This window comes from Durio zibethinus, chromosome 5, assembly GCF_047325235.1.
Source record: "Durio zibethinus cultivar Kanyao isolate XHJ-2024 chromosome 5, ASM4732523v1, whole genome shotgun sequence".
Classification (NCBI taxonomy): Eukaryota; Viridiplantae; Streptophyta; class Magnoliopsida; order Malvales; family Malvaceae; genus Durio; species Durio zibethinus.
This window is the reverse complement of record NC_143166.1, coordinates 29,756,082-29,776,370: the sequence shown is the minus strand read 5'-3', so window position 1 is coordinate 29,776,370 and position 20,289 is coordinate 29,756,082. Positions and strand designations below refer to the sequence as shown.

At 32.8% G+C, this 20,289-nt stretch overlaps 2 protein-coding genes across 13 annotated transcripts; both read right to left on the bottom strand.

Annotated features, from left to right (window-relative positions):
• Nucleotides 1–978: 978 nt before the first annotated feature.
• Nucleotides 979–9,053, bottom strand: LOC111281773 (katanin p80 WD40 repeat-containing subunit B1 homolog KTN80.3-like). 10 transcript variants are annotated; one of them, XR_016342257.1, is made up of 19 exons: nucleotides 8,622–9,053; nucleotides 8,375–8,522; nucleotides 8,067–8,197; nucleotides 7,669–7,786; nucleotides 7,319–7,545; nucleotides 6,598–6,700; nucleotides 6,348–6,418; nucleotides 6,109–6,183; nucleotides 5,863–6,006; nucleotides 5,526–5,757; nucleotides 4,243–4,935; nucleotides 3,135–3,194; nucleotides 2,935–3,056; nucleotides 2,698–2,832; nucleotides 2,479–2,566; nucleotides 2,271–2,383; nucleotides 1,930–2,046; nucleotides 1,772–1,840; nucleotides 979–1,639 (listed from the first exon to the last, which is right to left on the bottom strand). XR_016342257.1 is itself a non-coding variant. In XM_022869428.2 (19 exons), exons 2-19 carry the CDS (start codon nucleotides 8,400–8,402, stop codon nucleotides 1,576–1,578), a joined length of 2,577 nt encoding a protein of 858 aa, XP_022725163.2. In that variant the 5' UTR covers nucleotides 8,403–8,522; nucleotides 8,622–9,053; the 3' UTR covers nucleotides 979–1,575. The 10 variants fall into 10 exon arrangements, 9 of the variants coding, with proteins under 9 accessions (XP_022725163.2, XP_022725167.2, XP_089617140.1 ...); XM_022869428.2 differs by having other exon boundaries at nucleotides 2,492–2,566; XM_022869432.2 differs by having other exon boundaries at nucleotides 979–1,636; nucleotides 2,492–2,566.
• Nucleotides 9,054–11,975: 2,922 nt separating this feature from the next.
• On the bottom strand, nucleotides 11,976–13,563 carry LOC111281774 (ferredoxin-thioredoxin reductase, variable chain-like). 3 transcript variants are annotated; one of them, XM_089761017.1, is made up of 2 exons: nucleotides 12,891–13,563; nucleotides 11,976–12,113 (listed from the first exon to the last, which is right to left on the bottom strand). In XM_089761017.1, exon 1 carries the CDS (start codon nucleotides 13,412–13,414, stop codon nucleotides 12,908–12,910), a length of 507 nt encoding a protein of 168 aa, XP_089617143.1. In that variant the 5' UTR covers nucleotides 13,415–13,563; the 3' UTR covers nucleotides 11,976–12,113; nucleotides 12,891–12,907. The 3 variants fall into 3 exon arrangements, with proteins under 3 accessions (XP_089617143.1, XP_022725170.1, XP_089617144.1); XM_022869435.2 differs by having other exon boundaries at nucleotides 11,983–12,113; nucleotides 12,882–13,563; XM_089761018.1 differs by having other exon boundaries at nucleotides 12,015–12,132.
• Between the last annotated feature and the right edge of the window lie 6,726 nt (nucleotides 13,564–20,289).

Genomic DNA, 20,289 nt, shown 5'->3' with positions numbered 1-20,289 from the left:
ATCATATAACACAAACAGCAACTTAATTTTGATTAACACAACATCAAATGCATTTAATTTCATATTGGTGTGAAACTAAATGCATTTGGTGTTATGCTATTGAAATATTTATGCATAACCAGATTTTATATTTCATGCTATTGAAATATTCATGCATAACCAATCAGAACCGACAGGTCACGAATTCAACAATATAATAAGGCAAAAGAAAATTATAGCAACGATTCAAAATCTAATCCTCTTAGTAACATTTATCTATTTCAACGCTCCATTAATGAGGCCCTCTTCGTTTGCTACTTTACATTTAAGAAAAGAACGATTATTACAGTGCCATGTTTAATATTATTTGTTAAATTATATTTTATCTTTCTGGTTTTTTCGTTGTCGTCATGAAATTTGAGTTCCGTTAAATTATATGTAACTAGGCGACAAGAATATTGCTATTTGAATGAATTGGAAGTTTTGGTTTTGGATTCCTAATAATTGTCAAAAAGAAAAGAAAAAGATAAATAGAAATTCTCTATGTATGATACTAGCGGTCTTTTATCATCAAATATTATGATATTTGGTATCAAGCAAATAAAAAAAAAATGAAAATATACGGATACCCTCATATTTTTGTTGGAACATTGGATAAAAGGGCAAAAAAAACAGAAAAAAAAGACATGGACAAATTACTTACATTTTCCCTTCTAGAAACAAATTAATTGAATTATTTATTTCTCTAAAATGATTGAACTTTTACAAAAATTAGCTTGACTAACCCAAAACGCCATCTTATTTCAAACACAAAATAATTTCAATTCAAAATGACTAAAATTCAAAATGATTTGAATTTAAACAAACTTAAACTTGAAATGATCCAAAATCGCCACCGCCGTATTCAAAATGCAAAATTTTAAAGAGTGATTCCAAGAGAAAAAAATGGAAAACCCAAAGACCAACTCATAAATATTTAATTGGAAGGAAAACACAACATTGAGGAAAATGAACAGCTTGTCTTTCATTTTCTATCCATCTTACAGAATAAATTATGCAAAGACAAACCCACTTCTAATGCACCAATAGAAGCTCAACATTGCTCTATTTTCAGGTTTTTCACCATAATAACATAACCCAAATATCTGAAGTCCCGTGTTTGGAAATGAGTATATATATTACATTCGATCAAAAATATTAGTTAATTCATTAACGACCAAAAGGTACCAATTGATGTGCAACATATTGGGTTAGAATGTAACACGAGGTTGGAATGCTATTCACCAAGCAGGTATAAACTGAAATTGAAAAAACTGTGCAGCAGCAAGAAGAGTAACAACCCAATTAGCCTTCTTCAGTCTTCGATTTTCAGTTTTACGTCAATGAAGTAGAATCAGCTAGCAGTTAAATGGCTCTTGGTATGAAATGTACAAGGTGCAGCAGGACTTACAAGACAATATGCACCATCAAAGTAGTTGTTGATGCGTGAAGAGGGAGTAAGTGCCAAAGCTTGCTTTCCAGGGCAACATAAGAATTTAATCCATAAAGGCACAGAATAAGCTAGTGCATGCATTCATTCAAATGCATTGATTTCGGTCATGATACTTCTTGAAGTGCAAGATTCAATTCCTGGGCAGATTTTGCAACTGATCCCCCTCTTCTATGGAGAAAAAACGAAACAAAAAGAAATAACTAAACAAAAAAATCTCTGGAATATGTCATACGGTACAGAACAGCTGCATGTGATTAAACCCTACAGCATTATACAGGTTCGAATAACCACCATACTCACTTGGTTAGCATGGGCAGACAGCGCTTTACTTTTTCAAGTTCTATGAAGCAGAGGTTGCAACGCTCAAACCTAGGACAGTCAGCACCATGAAATCTCAGTTAGTCCAATAACTCAATATTTGAACATTAGATTTGCAGTTATGAAGCAAACAGACACACCTTTGCTCTGCCTCAATGTCTACACCAACAGATGTCAAAGCTGATAATGTTGAGTATATCATCAAACCAAATACTCTCACCAGCTTAAGGAGCATGTCCAGACAGATGCTCAAATGCCTACATATGAGTCGCAGTCATATACTGAAACTCTATTCGTAGATAGAATAACACCCAACAGATCCTTAGAAAAGAAATACTAAATTACTATCATTTTAACCACCTTATGCCACAGAGAACTACTGAAAGCAATTGATGTTTCAAGAACAAATAGTGAACAAAAATCCCAGGCATAGTGACTACAAAAATGCATAAAAAATGCAAGATTACTACACTGTTCTTACCTATCCATGTCACTTCCAAGGAGACCAGACAGAAGTGGCAGAAGACAAGTGCAAATGTCCAATGTGACAATGTCCATTTTCTCAGTGACAATGCTCATCACATCAGCAAGCACCTGCAATTTCCATCATAAAAAGAAAACTGTTGGAAGTGACTCTTCAATATGTTTGATTTACACAAATTCAAATAGGGATGGATGTATTAACAAACATAAAGTAATTACAGCATGATCAGCCATCTTTTCCATCACACTGATTGCCCCCTTTACGTCATTCCTTTCCCAGTATCGATGAACAACCTATAACCGATAGTAACCAATGTTCAGCAATCTTCCATGAAACTTCAACATTGTAGACATCTTACTATTAAGTGAACAACAGAAGCATCCAAAAAATCCATCAGCAAGACTTCTAGTTTGTTTAGAATCACCTGTAACTTGGCTAAACGAGACTGCATGGAACTAACAAATTGGTCATGCTGCTCCATTACATCAACAACAACATCCTCATCACTGGCAGAAGGTGTTTCTTTTTCCACAGAGGGTCGGTATCCTCTTTGTTTATACTTTAAAAAATAACATGAATGAACAAATTAGCACTGACAGGGATTTTGAAAACATATTAAAAAAGGGAAAGAAAGTGAATACGTGCTTAGATCTGTTTTTACCGCATTGAAGGAAAGCATGTTTGCCAGAGATGCAATCCCTGGAGAGATACTCAAAGTAGGTCCATCATAATTGGAAGATCTCCCTCTTTTCTCCCAATTTATGACTACTGAATGTGTTCTTCCTGAAAAATTGACCAAGTACAATGAGTTAAGACTCTATAGAATTGTGAATAATATCAGCCAGCTATCAAGAGATATACCTCCTTTTTTGCTTTCTAAAGGATATGCATCTTTTTGTGTTTTTTGCACTTGTGCATCATCTGAAACAAATAATTAAAGCTCAGACTTCAACACAAATAGTTGAACATTCCAACTTAAGAAATGCATAACAGCCTGCTCAAGCTAGACTCCATTTGAAAACCAAACAAATCAAGAATGCATGTAATGTGACCACACAAGCCTACAAATTAGCCAATAGCCAAGACAAGCTAAACAAAGCTTAAACGATAGCCCTTGAGCTAGACCTAGTTAGATCTATTCCATCTACTTAAGGAGCATAAAGCAGAAACTTGAGCTCAAGTCACTCATTCCTTTTGCTTTTTATCCTCCATCAATTAGGATGGCCAGTATCTAAGACAAATAATAATAATAATGCAGAACAATGCTATATAGTAACATTCCTCAAGGGCCAATATGCTATTCCAAGGATATAACAACCTGAAGAGAGATAAAGAAGCTAATAAGACTACCTCCTTACCACTGCACCTTACCAGCCTTAAAAAGTAATGGGAATATAGTCAACTTAGAATTACTCGTAGAAATACAATTCTTTAGTTAACATGGTTCCAATGTGTGTATGTGCGTGTGTGTTTGTGTTGTGAAAGAGAGATCCATCTTAGAAGGTAAATTCTTTACTAAAAAGGTTCTGACAGTACTTCTGAACTTAACCTAATGGTTACTTTATGTATTTGAATTAAAATACCAAACAGACTTCTATGTTTTCCTATGCTCCTTCAATGAAAGCTCATTGGTCCCAAACATTACATTTTCTTTATGCAACCAAAAGTATAGAAGTTATTATTTAAATTTATAAAGGTACCCTTTATCGTTCTCTCAAGCTCACTCTTTCAGTTGTTCCTGTTAAGTCTCAAGAAAACTCCTGGTTGCTATCAAACACAGTCCTTTGCTAAAAGCATTTCAATAGAAAGATTTTCAGTCATAATCTATTTCACAGGCTAATGATGAAAGTGTAGAGGTAGACACAAACAACACTTTAAAGCAAATTTAAAAATTTTGGAAGAACAAGCACCTAGATATGAAAGTTACAATCAAAGGCAGAGCTGTGAATTAAGAGTTTTAAAAACATACTATTTTCATCCCAACAGTTTGAAGGCAACTCCACCACTGAGTTTGGTTCACTCTTGCCAGAGCCAATGCCTCTATCTTCCCTCATATTCCTTTCAGCAGCAGAAATTCCTTGAATTGGGCCTTTAAGAGCAGGAAAAATATTTCTGTCCAGAGCACTACAGAATTCCGCAGCCTTAGAACCTGTAGTTTCAGAAGGGGCAAAGATAGCTGGCTGGTCCATGTCTTCCCTGCTATTTTGAAACTTTCGAAAACTAGAAGTCTTTGACTGTAAAGAAAATGGCATTGTTCTTCCAACAATACCAAGTTCCTTTCTGGAATCAGCTCCCTGCTCCAAAGTTCTCCCAACTATTCCAACTTCTTTTCTAGATTCAGCAGCTGGCTGGCTCGGCTCCAAACTTCTCCCAGCTATTCCAACTTCTCTTCTAGGTTCAGCTGCTTGCTCCAAACTTCTCCCAGATATTCCGACTTCTTTTCTTGATTCAACAGCCTGCTCCAACCTAGTATCATTTCTAGGCACAATCACAGGTATGACATCTGACTTGTTAAAAATTGGAACATTGACAGCTGAACTAGCCCTTGTAGAACTCCTCTTTGAAGCTGCTACACTAGGAAATGTTACTGAACTTGGTTGAGTTGTCTTTGGAGCAGTATTTAAATTTACCCTCTGAGGGGTTCCAGGTACATTTCCTGTGGCTTTAACCATTATGTAGATACCATAATAAGATAGATAAATAGATAAAAGTTGCAGGCCTCCTGCCCACCTCCCCACTGGCACTTCCAGATATTTCATAACTTTTTGAAGAACTAAGTTTACTATTTGGCTGAGTGTTTATATTATTGCTAATTATCAATTAATCATTTTCAGAAATTTTTTTCTTTTACTTTTTAAACAAATTGACCTATTACGACTGCCACCTTATAAAAAGTAATAAAATGTTAATCATTTAACAAAAAAAGCTCGAGGACACAAAATAAGTAGAAGAGAAAATTTGAGCATTTCTTCCACACAAGTTTTATGCATCAATCCAGTTTTTCCCTTTTTTGTTTTATTGGTCAAAAAGATTCATGTAGTTAAGTTTAGAGTGATGGATTTGAATTACCCTTTGAAACTAATATTAGGTTTTTTTCCTTTTGAATGGATAAACTTGATAAATGAAAACTAATTCAGGACAAATAGTAAATTCAATGATACGGTTTGCAAAGAAATTTATGAGAATCAAGAAACAGAAAGTAAAGTGAAAATGCAAAACCCCAAAATAAAATTAAAATAAAATGGAACATACATGCCAAAATTTTGGACTCCTTAGCAGGATCTGAGTTTTGTGAAACAGACAACCTTCTAAGGGATTTTGTTTCCTTCACTACAGTATCAGGATTTTGTGAAATAGATAACCTTCCCATACTAGCTTTTGTCGTGTTCTCATTCAGTACAGAGAGGTTTCTATCAGAACTAGATTTATGTTCAGAATGAACTTTAACACGATTAGCATTGTCAACAGCATACGGCTCTATACGCTGTAACAAAGACCAAAATTTAATATTAAAATCTTAACACAATAATTGCCAATAAAGAAAGATGAACTGATTAAATAGGTTGATGTGTAGAAAACTGGGCAATACCGAGATGTCTACAACCCATACTCCAACACAGCTTTGATTATATGAGCAGCCAAGAAGCTTTCCTTCATGAACATTAAGATCTGACAATCTAGACCACCCCACATCCACACCATCATGACATCTTATTGGTTCCCATGAGAAAACCTAGAAGTTGCAAAGAAAAATGAAGTGCAAACTGGAATAGCACAGAGCACTCCCTAGTAAATCATTTAGATTGATGAAAGTTGAATCTATAAAAGATCTCACCTTCAGACTTTCATGCAATCCACAGAGTACAGTCCTCCCATCAGGATTGAAGGTTAAGCAACGGACTCCAGTAGTCTGCAGTATATAGAAAAAATTCATTTATAAATTTCTCTGTAAAAACAAGAAAATAAAAGATCCTAAGATATCAATATAGAAACATAGAAGATCTTATGATCTTAATATGAACCGCTAACTCTACTAAGAGAATCAACAATGGTACCAAAGACCAACAAAAGTACCTCCGGCCCAGCTGAACCAATAAGCTCAAAGGTTTCAAGGTCCCAAAATTTAACAGTCCGATCAGCTGAACCTGTGAAGGCAAAAGGATGTACAATCAAGATTAGAGGACACAAGAAAGATTTTACAACCTCCTCGGACAACATAACAGATCATAGTAAAAGAGTTTAACTTTAGGACAACATCATAGAATCAATTCTCAAGTCAATGAGCAATAAGCAACAGCTATATTAAAAGAAGGTAATAACCAACCTGTAGCCAGTAGAAACTCATGGGGATGGAAATCTAAGCACTGAATTTGGCCTTCATGATACTTGAAATCATGCAACAGTTTTCCAGCAGTCAAATCCCACACCTTTTGATACATAGAACAGGACAAAGATCATTGTAAAAGTTATCATGAAGCAACTTCAAAACTCAAAAGTAATATGTGTATGCATACTATCTATACATGTGCATTTAAATCTGTTTATAAGATAAAAACTTTTCATAAATAAAACAGACAGCAGGCAATCTATACACCAGTCTGACCATTATATGATTTAAAACAATGAAATAGCCTACAGATATCAAATCCAAATGTCAGGAAGCCTCAGAACTGCACCTATGAATCCATTCATTGCCATAAAAAGTCAAACAGGGCACCATTTGCGGACAGCCAAAGTTTTAAAGTTGGCTGACTCTGTGAATCAAAAGTAATGTCAAATGAAACAAGGTATTTTAGTTCATCCAACACCCTCAACTTTGCATAGCCTCACTCTGAACTCCAAATCTCAATTCCAATTCCCAGGAAAGAAAAGCATGGCCATGAACCAGACTACCACTAAAAGAAATGAAAGCCCTTCTACATTTATTCACCCCACCGTTCCAACACAGATCCCAAAAGAAAAAGGAAGACCAAAAATGATGTACAATCTAAGGATCACATTAGTAACATAATTAACATCATGAACTAAAGTATAGCAACTCTGACCTTCACAATGTTGTCCTCACCACCAGATACAACCCATCGGCCATCTGGTGTAAACCTGATTGCATTGACTCCTCGAGTATGGCCCTTGTAAGTGTGGATACACCCTTTCTTTCTGATATCCCATATCTTCAGATTTGTATCAAGAGAGCCAGATGCAAAGAACTCGCCAAAGGGGTGGAAGTCCACAGAGATGCAATTGGATCTATGACCAGTCAGAGTCCGAACAACTAGAAAAGTATCAGATTGCAACAAAAAAAATCAATTTAATACATATTTAAGACTGACATTTAACATACGACAACATGCATATTTTGAATAAAAAAATAGTCTATGGAATTGGAGAAGCATACTTTTTGCCTCCTCCAAATCCCAAAGCTTGATGCTACCACTTGCAGCACCTGCAGCTACCAAGACTTCTGAAGGATCAAAGCTCACTGAATCTATTCCACTTGTGTGTCCCGACAAACTCTGATATAATGGTTCAAATACAACATGTATGGAATAAGAAGAATTCATTTGTCTCCAAAATGATATCTTATCAACGATAGAATTGTTTAACCCTAATATTTGCTAAATCATTCATTCTTTTCCCCCTTAGTGGCTAGGGAGCATATAACAAATTGCAGCAAACCAATGACAGTGAAAATACTACTAGTATTATTATTACTGACAAATAAAAATATTGCAAAAAGGGTATTTGAAACGAATTTAATAATTTGCATTGGGCAAATACTTAGAGAGAACTCACCAATATGGCGTTGGGTTTACCAATAGCCCAAAGATTAACCTTGTGATCTTCCCCTCCAGTCACAAGAACCCTCGACGATTTCCTTCCAATCTTTAGGCAATTCACACTTGAAGAATGTGCGACAAATTCCTCTGTTTAATACAGTTGTTAAGGCTACCCCAAGTAAAAACACTAAGAGAAAAAGGTAAAACAAGAAAAAGGACAGAAAGAGATCTATTTGAGGTGATGGGGGGCAATTGTTATGAAAAACCCAGATCAAGTATATCAATTGGAAACACAATTCAATAAAAACCCTAGAAAGAGGATACGTAGCTTGTAAGCGCGTTTGGTAGTCATGGTGGAAACGAAACAGAAGACAAAACCCTAGCAATGGATATAGCAAACATCAAATAAAAAATCTGCTGAACAGTGCCGTAGATCTCATCCTCATTACATTATTTTAACCATTTTCCACGACTGCAAAATCGACAAATTTCACTGTTAGATCGGAAACATTAAAAATCTATATAAAATTTATATAACAAGAAAGAAAGAAAGGAGTAAACGACATTTTACCAGAAACCAAAGGCTTACAGAGAATACAACAGTGGGAGAGATTACATCATAATGTAATCTTTCTTTCTTGGGTTTCCTCTAAAATTTATATTTTTATTTTATATTCCAGAAAAAAAAAAAGTAGAGAAGCAGTAGTCGTACAACGAAAGAGGTGCCAAAAAAAAAAAAAAGAAAAAGGAAAAGAAAGAAAGAAATGCAAGAGCAAGTAAGTAGAAGTGGGTTGGCCTTTTTTTTCGTTGTTGGTTTTTTTCAAACCCAGATTTCTGCAAATCTTTCTTAATAAAATAAAAAAACCAAAATCTTGAACATAAAAGCAAACTCTATCAAATAAGATTTTCCAGATATAAAACACAGAAAGAGAAGAAAGAAGGAAGGAAGAGAAAGGCGCCGCTTTCACGTTTCACTGCTACTGCTGATTTTCATTTTTTCCTTAAATTTTCTTTGCCTTTTTACTGTGATTAATAATCAAGAAGGGGAGGGAGAGAGGGAAATTAAAATGAAAAATAAAATTTAAACAAAAAAATAAGAATTGGTGGGATAAAAAGGGCCCAGCCCAATGGGGACAGATCCCTCCATCTGCAGCAACTCAAAATCGAAAAGACAAGGCAACCATACCCCACCCTCCTCACTCCCTTCTCATAAAAACTCTGCTGACCTTTTTCATTTTTTTCTTTTTTTTTAGTGAGATTTCGGTTTCATTCTCTCTACTTACAGTTTTAAAAAAAAATTCCTTACTTTTGATAATAAATGAATGTGGGAGCCACCAAAATTATGGCCTCTTCTCACTTCTCACTTTGATTTTCTTGCATTCATGTCCAGCATGTTATCCTCGTTGCATCCTTTACCAACCTCAAAATGGCTGTCAAAATCTTTAATTTATTATTATCCATTTCATTTTTTCCACCTCAAAATTTTATGTAATAATTAAAAAGACAAAAAAAAAAAAAGAAGACGAACGTCTGCTTTATTCTTCCCATTCTCTCTTTCAAGGTCTGCTTTATTGTTACTTTTTTGAAGGTTTTAACCCAATTTTGTGTTAGTCGAATGCATCTGGTAAAACTATTATTATCACAACTACTTCGAATGCTCATGTTTATTAGAGTAATAATAGACTAATTGCATTAATGCAATGGCTTCCAAAGATGATGGTAGGTAAAGAAGAGGCTAATTGGAAGATGCATTTCTAATCAAAAAGAGTTTAATCCAACGTTGGAGTAGAACCTCGGGAGTTTTAAATTTTACCCAAAAACCTTGCATGGGATCACATCTTGGGTTATAGCTATAGCCATGGCAACAACAACCGATGTTCCACTAATAAGATGAAAGCATTTGTGGGAACTGGCAATGATTGGAGACTATATAGGTGGAGCCCCCAATCCAATTGAATGAGAGAGTGAGTCTAGGATTAGGAAGGTAAAAAATGGAATGACATTTGTGCTCAGCCCTTCAAGCTCACCAACTCAATGATTGCATTAAGTCCACCATTCAGGAAAAATTTCTATTAAAGGTTAATTTATTCCTACGATTTCAGTGATGAAGACTGAGGACTGAGGAGCACTTGGCTGGTTCCTATATTGAATCATTGCAAAAGATAGCAAACCACAGGGCTTAGGATCCACTTGGGTCTTTCATTTGATACCGCAACAACGCACACAATACCATGAGTAGTGCAAGAATATTGAACCATAACAGACAGCATTGCATAACCATAAAGTGATGCAACACTGAAACAATTATGACAATCAAGATTTCTCTTCACATTTATTTGGGTCAACTTTTACCAGTGCAGTCTTGCAAAAGATGCAAACAGCATGTCATGAAAAGTAACAGCATGAAATTTAGATCTGTTTCAGTGGCAAAAGGGGCCAAGAGAAGGGGAAGAGGCCACGGGAAGGAAGAGAGAGATAGACATGGTATGGAATGCTTGAAATGAAATCTATAGTTTTACATGGAAAGAGGAAGATTAAGAGTTAAACTTAATGAATTAGACAGGCAAGTTTTCACTTCGCTTCCTATCTTACTTGCCAATGTCACTTGAAACACAAGGCCAAAATGGTCATGCGTATAAATTAGGCGCAGCAGAAGTGTACATATACAGCATATTACACTGTTGCATGGCAATGAACAACTCACATTTCCATTGCATGAGGACCCACTTTAAAGACATCAGCAAGGAAAAACAACCAACAGTACCAAATGATCAAATAGCATTATGCCAAATTAATTGACTGGTTACCTACCTCTCAATTTATAACTGCACAAGCCACTTCAGAGCTAATATCAATGTAAAATCCAGTGTGATAACATACATACTCGAAGGACCATATTTAAACTAGGCGGCAAAGAAAACCAACTTGAGCATACGTAGTTCACCTGAAAATCTCCAAGTCTAAAGGAGCAAAAAATGAAAACTGGTTTTACAAAGGAAATCGTACTGCTCCCTTCTTTTCATTTGAGATAAGAGCCTGCTCTCCGGCAAACTAAAGAAATACCCAACCAAGCTTTGTGATTATACAGAAGCTTTCTCTATGAGAATTCATAGCCATAGAAAAAGACAGAATCACATTTAAGTGTATTCATTGCAGCACAATATTAAGCTCAAGATAACCACTATTTACTTTTGTCTTAGGTAGGATTGAAGTCTGCGCAGTTCATTACTGTTTTACCAGAGTCAAATATTACAATAGCAGGAGAAGTAGGTCCACAAAGTTGGATAGCTCTGTTGAATAAGATGTGGATAGAAATTCAGGAATGAAATGTTTTTACAAAATTAACAAATAGAGTGAAAGAAGAGGCATATGAAAACATGCAATATGTAAGATTTATTTCTTTGAATCATGCTTTATAGCAAATTAAATGATAATGCCACAGAAATGTGCCAATGTAATGAAAAAATAACCAAAGCGATAAAGTTTGAAAGAAATTACGTAGATAAATCTGCACAAGGAATACCAAGTATTGAACAAGATGAACGGACTTAACAAGACATCCATTGCATAATAGTAATGATAGTATCTCAGAACACTCAGTTCTAGGAAACTATTTAAATATAATTACAGATTTTAATTTGAATCACGAATACAAGTTATAATATGCACAGTAAACATAGAAACTTCAGCAAGAAACCAAATAGAGATGCCATGTAATATTCTCAAGTAAGAAAATGGTAAATTAGAATTTAGTATCCAGTTTCTAAATTATTCCCCAATAATTATGTTCATTTTGTGAAGAAGTTATAGCAATGACATCAAAGACAAGTGATTCTAATCGATTCACACCATTAACCTATGGTCACCCTCACCAACATTATGAGGGCCATTTCCCAAAGCAACTCAAATTTGCCCTCTTGTCTAATTCTGTATGGTCCTGTCTTTCTTTCTTTATCAGCTAGGCAAGCACTTTTGAGATTTCAACGAGTACAGTCTTTTCCTTAATTCACCATTGCCGTAAAAATATGTCAAAGTCCACCAATCATCTTCAGCATCATCTTTTCTGTTAATATGCATTAAACCTGTCAAGGTTGTTTTGTGGGATGATTACCACTAATCATCTTCAAGAACACTCAGTAAATACAGAAGATAAACATTTGCACAGAAATAGCACAGAAATTCTTAATTAATACTAAACAAAACTCTCACCACCAAACAAAGTTCATGGGATTCATTTGTAGTCTAGTGTTTCAGAGCATAGTTACCATCCTTATCTCAACCAATTGCGACAGAGCAATTAACTGAAAACTAATATAAGCGGAACAACAGAAGCACACCTAAGCCCTTTAAAAGGGCCAAAAAGTTCAGCTTTGGTATCATTACAGGTTCCTGATGGCATTTGAAGTTGTAATTAGAAAAGAGAACCTGCTTTTCCACGATTCCCACAAAGAGGACAGCATCTAATAGCTGTAGATGCTATCATATCAGTACTAGAATAAATTCTAACAGTAGTTATGATACCAATGCTAGTATATCTATTCATCCACAACACATTGGAAGGTATAAAAAAGTACAAAGCATACACACAAATAAGCAGTTAAGTAGTCAATAAACCCCAAATACGATATCTTCTAAAGGTAACCCTTGGATATGAAAACTTAATGCTAGTATGCTACCGATTAATAAACCAAAAAAGCAAGGAAATCCCATTCCCAGGTGGAACTGAAAGGTAAAGGTAAAAATTACGTACAACAGTGAGCAATTATTGATTTTTAGTTATAAGAAAAAAATCAAAGAGACTACTAAAAGAAAAAAAAAAGAGTATTTTTGCCTGGCATACGGATAAAAATCAGGATTTTAAGCAAGGAATTCCAGTTCATCTTCTTTAAGATGGGCAAAGAACTTGACAGGTCCACGGCCTTCAATTTCCTTTTGGAACTCCACCTTGTAAGGAAGATTAGCTGAAATCCGTTTCCCTTTCCAGAGACCCACGTATTGTTTAATCACTCCTTCCAAACCGGTCAGATCCATCTCCGGCACGCGTGGCACGTGATACACTTTGAGCGGTACCTTCACCCTAACCCTCGCACCTATTTTAGCCTCTTCTTCGGCTGCAGCCGATCCCGAAACCGACGCGTTTTTCTCGTCCTTGTCAACGGTAGCGGTGGAGACGGCTTGGCAGGAGATGGTCCTCCGTGAGATTATAGTAACATTGACGGCGGTTAAAGGGGAAGGAAACGACGCTGATTTCAACGTCATAATCGTCGTTTTAGACTCCGGAGATGATTTTCCATTCGAACGAGTGATCAAATAAGAACCAGGCGTTGCCGAAGAAAGAGGCAAAGTGGCTGTACTAGTAGTCATCTTTTTTTTCTTCTGACAACAGCTGCTTGGGGTTTTCTAATCCAAATTTGTACGACCGAATCCTCGACAAATATGCGTGTCAGAAACAATTTATTTTTCTAGTGGCTGAAGGAAGGCATCGAAGCGCAGCTAACTGTTAGACGGAGGGAGCGTGGTGCGTGGAGTCTTTTATCTTTCTCTGTTTTAGTATTCAATTTAGCCGTTGGATTCCGCATCTCACCACTTTTTTTACTATGAAAAACGTTAATATTTTTCAATTACATTTTTATTTAACACAAAATTTTAAAAAATAATCATTAATTTAAAAAATAATAAATTAATTATCATTTTTAACAAGTGCTTTCGAAGAATTTTTTTAAGATTTTCAATTATCAAATTCAATATGAAACTGTTGGGTAAAAGAACATTTTTTTGATATAATATCTTTCAAATTTTGATAATTATCTTAAGTTTTGATTAATTTAAAATCGAATTGAATTAAATTTTATAAAAAAATAAAATTTTTAAATTTTATATTTTTATTCATAAAATTTAAAATTAAAATTTTATTTTAAAAAATCAAATTTTTTATCACTAAAATTAATAAATATTGATAAATAAAATAATATTTATTCTTTTACTTAATGCTATTTATGGATATTAAATTTGTAATAATTTTGACCTTAAAATAGGACTAATTCAATTAGTGTTAGACTCATTTGAAAGCATTTTCACCCAATAAAAAGTGAATTTTATGACTGAATTCCTGTGAAAAAAATTTATTAAATCTTTGTTATTTTTAAATTGACTCATACTTTTTCTTATTAATAACAAGAGTTCTTTGCTTGAGATAGTGGAAAGTGATTTTTGTCCCAAAGATGCTGGTGGGGACCAGGATTGGGACCTGGCATACTCTCCTCCAATCTTTGTGGATAACGAATCCCGAGCGAGCGTATCAAAGACAATCAAGAACTCACACGAACCAGCAAGCCATATCACCGGACAGGGAGCTGGGCTCGAGCTTTAACCCCACCACACTTTTATTCTGTAAATAAAATTCTATTATTTTATCGCAAGCATCAAAACAATGGCTGGAAGCTGAAAACTCGACCGAAATATTTACTGAGTATGTTTGATTAAAAAAATTCATAATTTTTTTTTGAAATTTTGTCGATGAATATTTATTTTTCATATTTGATTCAAAATAATTTGATTATTAAAAAAAAAATCAAATTTTTAATGGTACTTAAAATTTCAGAATTAAAAACTCATATCTATATGATATTTTAAAATTTAAAAAAAAAATTATCTTACTTTTAAATTTGACCTGAATTAAAAATTATCATATAATCGTTATCATTTAACAAGCATATCTAAAATTAACATTTAAAAAAAAATTTATATTACAATTAAAGAGTTTTAATGAAGAAATGGCTTAATTGATCATCAATTAAGATAATTCTGTATACAAACCCTTTAATTGATATTTTTATTAATTAAAACGTTTCAATGAAGAAACGCTTCAATGAAGAAATATCTTAATTAATGATCAATTAAGATATTTGTATACAAAAATACCTTAATTGATTATCAATTATGACATTTCATCCTTAAAACACCTTAATTGATAAGGAAATCAATTAATCAATTAAGGTGTTTTCTCACACAAATGCCTTAATTGATCCTTTATTAATTTTTTTTGCTCCTAAAAATTGTGTTAAAATATGGATGCTTTTTAGTCACGGTATGATAAAGATTGAAGTGTCTATCAACTAAGGCATTTGTATGAAAAAACACCTTAATTGGTTATATTAACATTTTGTTTTCCATTTTCGGATACTGTGTTTTGACAATATGAACATTGTAATATCTAATCGAGAAGTAAAAGAGCCAATATTTTATACATCAAATAAGGTGTTTGTATATATGGAGCACCTTATTTGATGTCTTCATCATGTTTCAATAGCCAATACATTTCAGATTTTTATTTCAATATATCTTAGCTCTTAGCATTTACTTTTCTTTGAACCAATTTCAGCTTTAACATCCATCATTTAATATTTGTCCTATTAAGTTTATCTTCGTTTTTTACACAAAATGATGTGTATACTTTATGATTGATCTTTTGATCTGATCAATTATTTGTTGCCTTCTAATGTTTTCTTCTTTTTCATATTTGTAGATGTCTTTTATATATGGATTTATGTTTCTGATATAAATGCCTTGTTTTGCTGTTTCATTGTTTTAACCCTTTATCCATAGATGTTTTGTTGGTGATTTATATTTTTCTTTGATGATGTTTGATAGCTTTTATGTATCATATGCCAAGATTTGCTTTCCATTTATGTTTTCAACTTTAACAATATTCTGTCTTCTAAACAGTTATGGCTAATTTATCACTAAGAACAAAGATGCAATTGGTTACATTGCTTATGATGCATTTGAACCAGATGGAGACTTTGTTGTATGTGTTATATTTTGTTATTGTAACTTTATTACATATGAATGTTAGAAAATAACGGAGACTATCTTATGGTGGAATATCTTATGATAGGCTATATATTAGAAAGTTATACTTAAATGCAATGACTTTTGAAAATGATAGACAGTGTGTAGATAATACTAGGATAGATAAGAGAACTTTTGCAAAATTATGTTATTTGCTTAAAATAGAAAACGAGTTATAATCATGTAGACATATGTCAATAGAAGAACTAGTTATTAGCTTCCTTCTCATTATAACCCATCATACAAAAAAATAAGGTTATGAAGCGTCAAGTGGCTATATTTGGAGAGATAATTAGTAGATAATTTCATTCTGTGTTGAATTCTATTTTAAGATTGCATATGCTATTGTTTAAAAAACCTGAATTGATACTAAAAAATTCAATAAATAATAGATGAAAATGGTTCAAGGGTTGTTTGGGTGCCTTAAAAAGACATACATCAAAGTCAATATAGACGCAGTTGAGAGGACTAGATACAGGACTAGGAAAAATGAAATTGCTATCAATGTCCTTGGTATTTGCACCCCAGATATGCAATTTATATATGTTCTACTAGGATAAGAATGTTTTGCAGCAAATGACAGAGTGCTAAGGGATTCTATTACACCCAAGAATGGGTTAGAGATCCCACAAGGTATTATTTTTATAATGTTCATGTTACGTTAATAATGAAACCCCTTTTTTCCAAATTATTAATGTTGTTTAACAGATAATAGATAATTCTATTTGTGTGATGTCGGACACACAAATGGGGAAAGATTATTGGCATATTATAAATGTCAATAATACCATCTTAGTGATTGAAGGGCAAGACTCCAATCGACAACCCTGTAAGAATACTTCAATATGAAACACTCTCAAGTAAGAAATTGTATCAAGAGATATTTTGGTATATTGAAAGCTAGATGGGCAATTTTAAGGGAGAAGTCATTTTATTCAATAAAGACACAGTGTAGAATAATTTTTGCTTGTTGCTTTCTCCATAATTTTATTAAGTCTAAAATGATTTTTGACTCTATTGAAAGTGATGTTACTGAAAGAAGTATTAGCTAACTAGATGAATATGAACATCAAGAGTTGATTATGCATGTTGAGCCATCTAATTCTTAGACTCAGTTTGGAGATAATCTAGCTAATGCGATGTTCACCCCTTAGTTGTAGTCCCAGGGATAAGAACATTATAGAATTATTTTGTATGCTATAATGTTTACTCTATTTATTTTATTATATATACTGTAGACACCTAATTTGGTTTAGGCCTGGCCCAAATGGGCAAGATATACCTATATTTTTTATTTTATTTTTATTTATTATTATTATTAGCATTATTTTTTTCGTTTATTATTTATTATTATTATCATTATTTATTTTATTATTATTATTTTTATCTTTTCTTTTCTTGATTAATTAAGAGATAATAATTAAAATGAGAATAGATTTCTGTCGTAAATAAGGGCAACAGGGAATCATGGTTGGATTAAACCGTGTATTGGATAAATTCAACGAGTAAAAATCTAATCAGAAAGAAATTCGAGACTGGTTAGGGACTCTGAGATTGAATCCCTATAAATACACACAGATCAATAACACAAGGAGGACATAAAAAGAATAAAGAGGTGAAACAGAGAGCAAACAATGGTTAAAAAGGGTTCTAGGGGGTTAGAAACATTTTTAGGAATTTGGAGAAATTTTTTGAATTTTTGGATTTTTTTTATAGAAAATTTCTAGAAATTTTTTAAAATTCGACGAAATTTTTTTCGACGACATTCAAGTTTTTCGGTGAATTTTTTGGCTAACTTTGAAGTTTTCGACATGTTTTTCAGATTTCGATAAAAGTTTAATTGAAATCTGGGTTCTATTTAGAGAGAAAGATGAGAAAAAGAAAAGAAGAAGAAAGACGCATCTGCTAAAAAAGGCTAAAATTTACCTTTTATAGTGCCATAAAACGATATCATTTTGACATTAGTAAACCCTAAGATCCGCCCATTTCCATTCGGACGACCTGACCTATTGTACTGACCTGTTTTAGCTCGCTCCACGGATCCTACTGTTGAGCTGAGCTGATTGCCAGTCGAGCCACGTTTTGAGCCGTGGTTTCTATCTTAAGCCGAGCCGATCCCAGTCGTAAGTCGAGCCGTTTCCATTTTTTTGGTATTTTTATTTATTTATTTTAATTATTTTTTTTAAATTTTGTGTTTATTTATTTTAGGAGTATTTTTTATATGATTTAATTTAATAAAATAATAAAAATAAATATTTAGAAATAAATATTAATTATCCAATGATGGACTTTATAGAAATTTCAAGTGATAAATTTTTATAAAATTCTTAGGTGAGAAATTTTGTCTAAATTTGTCCCAAATTGTGGAATAATTTAGATAAAATTTCAATAACAATAATTAATATTTATTTTCAAACCAAAAAAAATTAAAAAAACATAAAAAGCATAAAAATATAAAAATTTTGGAATTAAATATAATTTACCTAATGATGAGATTGTTAGAAATTTCAAATAATAAATTTCTAAAAAATATATAGGTGAGAAATTTTCTCTAAATTTAGCCCAATTTGTGGAATAATTTAGATGAAATTTCAATACAAAAAAAAATTATATTTTTTTTTCAAATGAAAATTTAGAGTGAAAATATTTGATAATTACCCATATATGAGATTCTTAGAAATTTCAAATGGTAAATTTTTAAGAAATCTCTAGGTGAAAAAGTTTCTCTAAATTTGGCTCGATTTATGGAATAATTTAGATGAAAATTTTCAATAAAAGTAATTGTCATATTATTTTTTTTTCAAAGAAAAATAAAAAAATTTCTAAATAGAGCCAAATGGTGAAAAATTTTAGAAATTCAAAAAGAAAAAATATTTCTAATTTGGCCTAAATGGTAGAATAATTAGATATATTTTCGACTAATAATAACTAAACATTTTTTCGACAACGGAGCCTCTTCAAAAAAATAAATGAAATTCTTGAATACTCTTGAGGTGAGAAAATATTTTTTAAAGAGTTCTACCAGATTAATAGAGAATCTTAAAAATTGTTTCCAATATTTAACTTAAAATTTGAAACCATTAGACTCAATACCTTAGGATAAATTCGAAATAATATGGTACTATCATTCGGATGGGCATGTGGGGTACTATAACCGTTCTCATATGTAATCGATTCTCAAATCTTATTCTAGGTAGTAGATCCAAACCTATTCTTTCAGGGATCCTGAGTTAAGCTTAGGAGTTTCTTAAAATGATAGATTCCTTAGGCGACCAATCACACCTAGTAAAAAAGATTAGTGACGACTCCATTCATTTGATAAATCTAGCTATAGATTTTTGAATCTGTATGTTATGACATATACCATATGGTTTAGTGTAGAATTTGTTTTATATCAATGTTAAATAAATGTTTACATTATATTTTTTTTATTTTTAAGTGTCCAATATATATTACAAATTAGAGTACACACTTTTTTATTTTCTTTCCATGTGTATTCATTTATTTCATTCCCTTGATGGGTTTTTGATTTACTATATTGATATTATTGCACAATGTCTAACCAAGTGGTTAGGAATTGAACATGTCTTCATCGTTTGTCAATTCATCGCAATTCGTTCAAGGCCTACCCAGAAGAAGAAACTAAAGTTCGAGTGTAGGTAACCATTCATGGACTCGATAGGAGGATTTCTATCTTGTTCAATGCCTACATTATTTGGTAAAAAATCATTGATGGAAAGTGGATAATTAGACATTCTGCATCGGATATCTAGGCTATATTGAATTAATGTTGGAGCAATTCATTCCTACTTCACAACTTAAAGCCACCCCCCACATTAAATCTAAGGTTAAGCTATTTAAAAGATAATATCATGCAATTTGTGATATGAAAAAATCTAATATATTTGGGTGGAAAGATAAAAAAAAAATGTATCACAGCTGAGAAAAAAGTTTCTGATGAGTGCGTTCAGATAAGTTTTTTAAAATTACATTATGGCTTACCTTATTTATTTATCTTTTTTTCTATGGGTTTTATTTTATTTATATTTGGTTAAACTTTTGACAAGCACATCCACATGCTAAAGGGTTAAGAATCAAACTTTTTTCATTTTTTTAATGGTTTTAAAGTGATTTTCGGATTTCCTAAAGCAACCAATCAAAAAAGCAAAACAGTAATCAATGCAGTTGAATCATTGAATGCTAATAAGGATGCTTATTTCTCTCCGGAGTTTGATATCCATACCAAAGGAAATGCGGAGAGAGGAAATGATGAAGAAGAAATTGGTTCTGCTGCTTCAAGCAATGTTCGGATGACATTGTCAAGCAAGAAACGTTCTAGGGAAAAGGATGGACTAATCATTGATTTGGTTGATCACATAAGTAACACC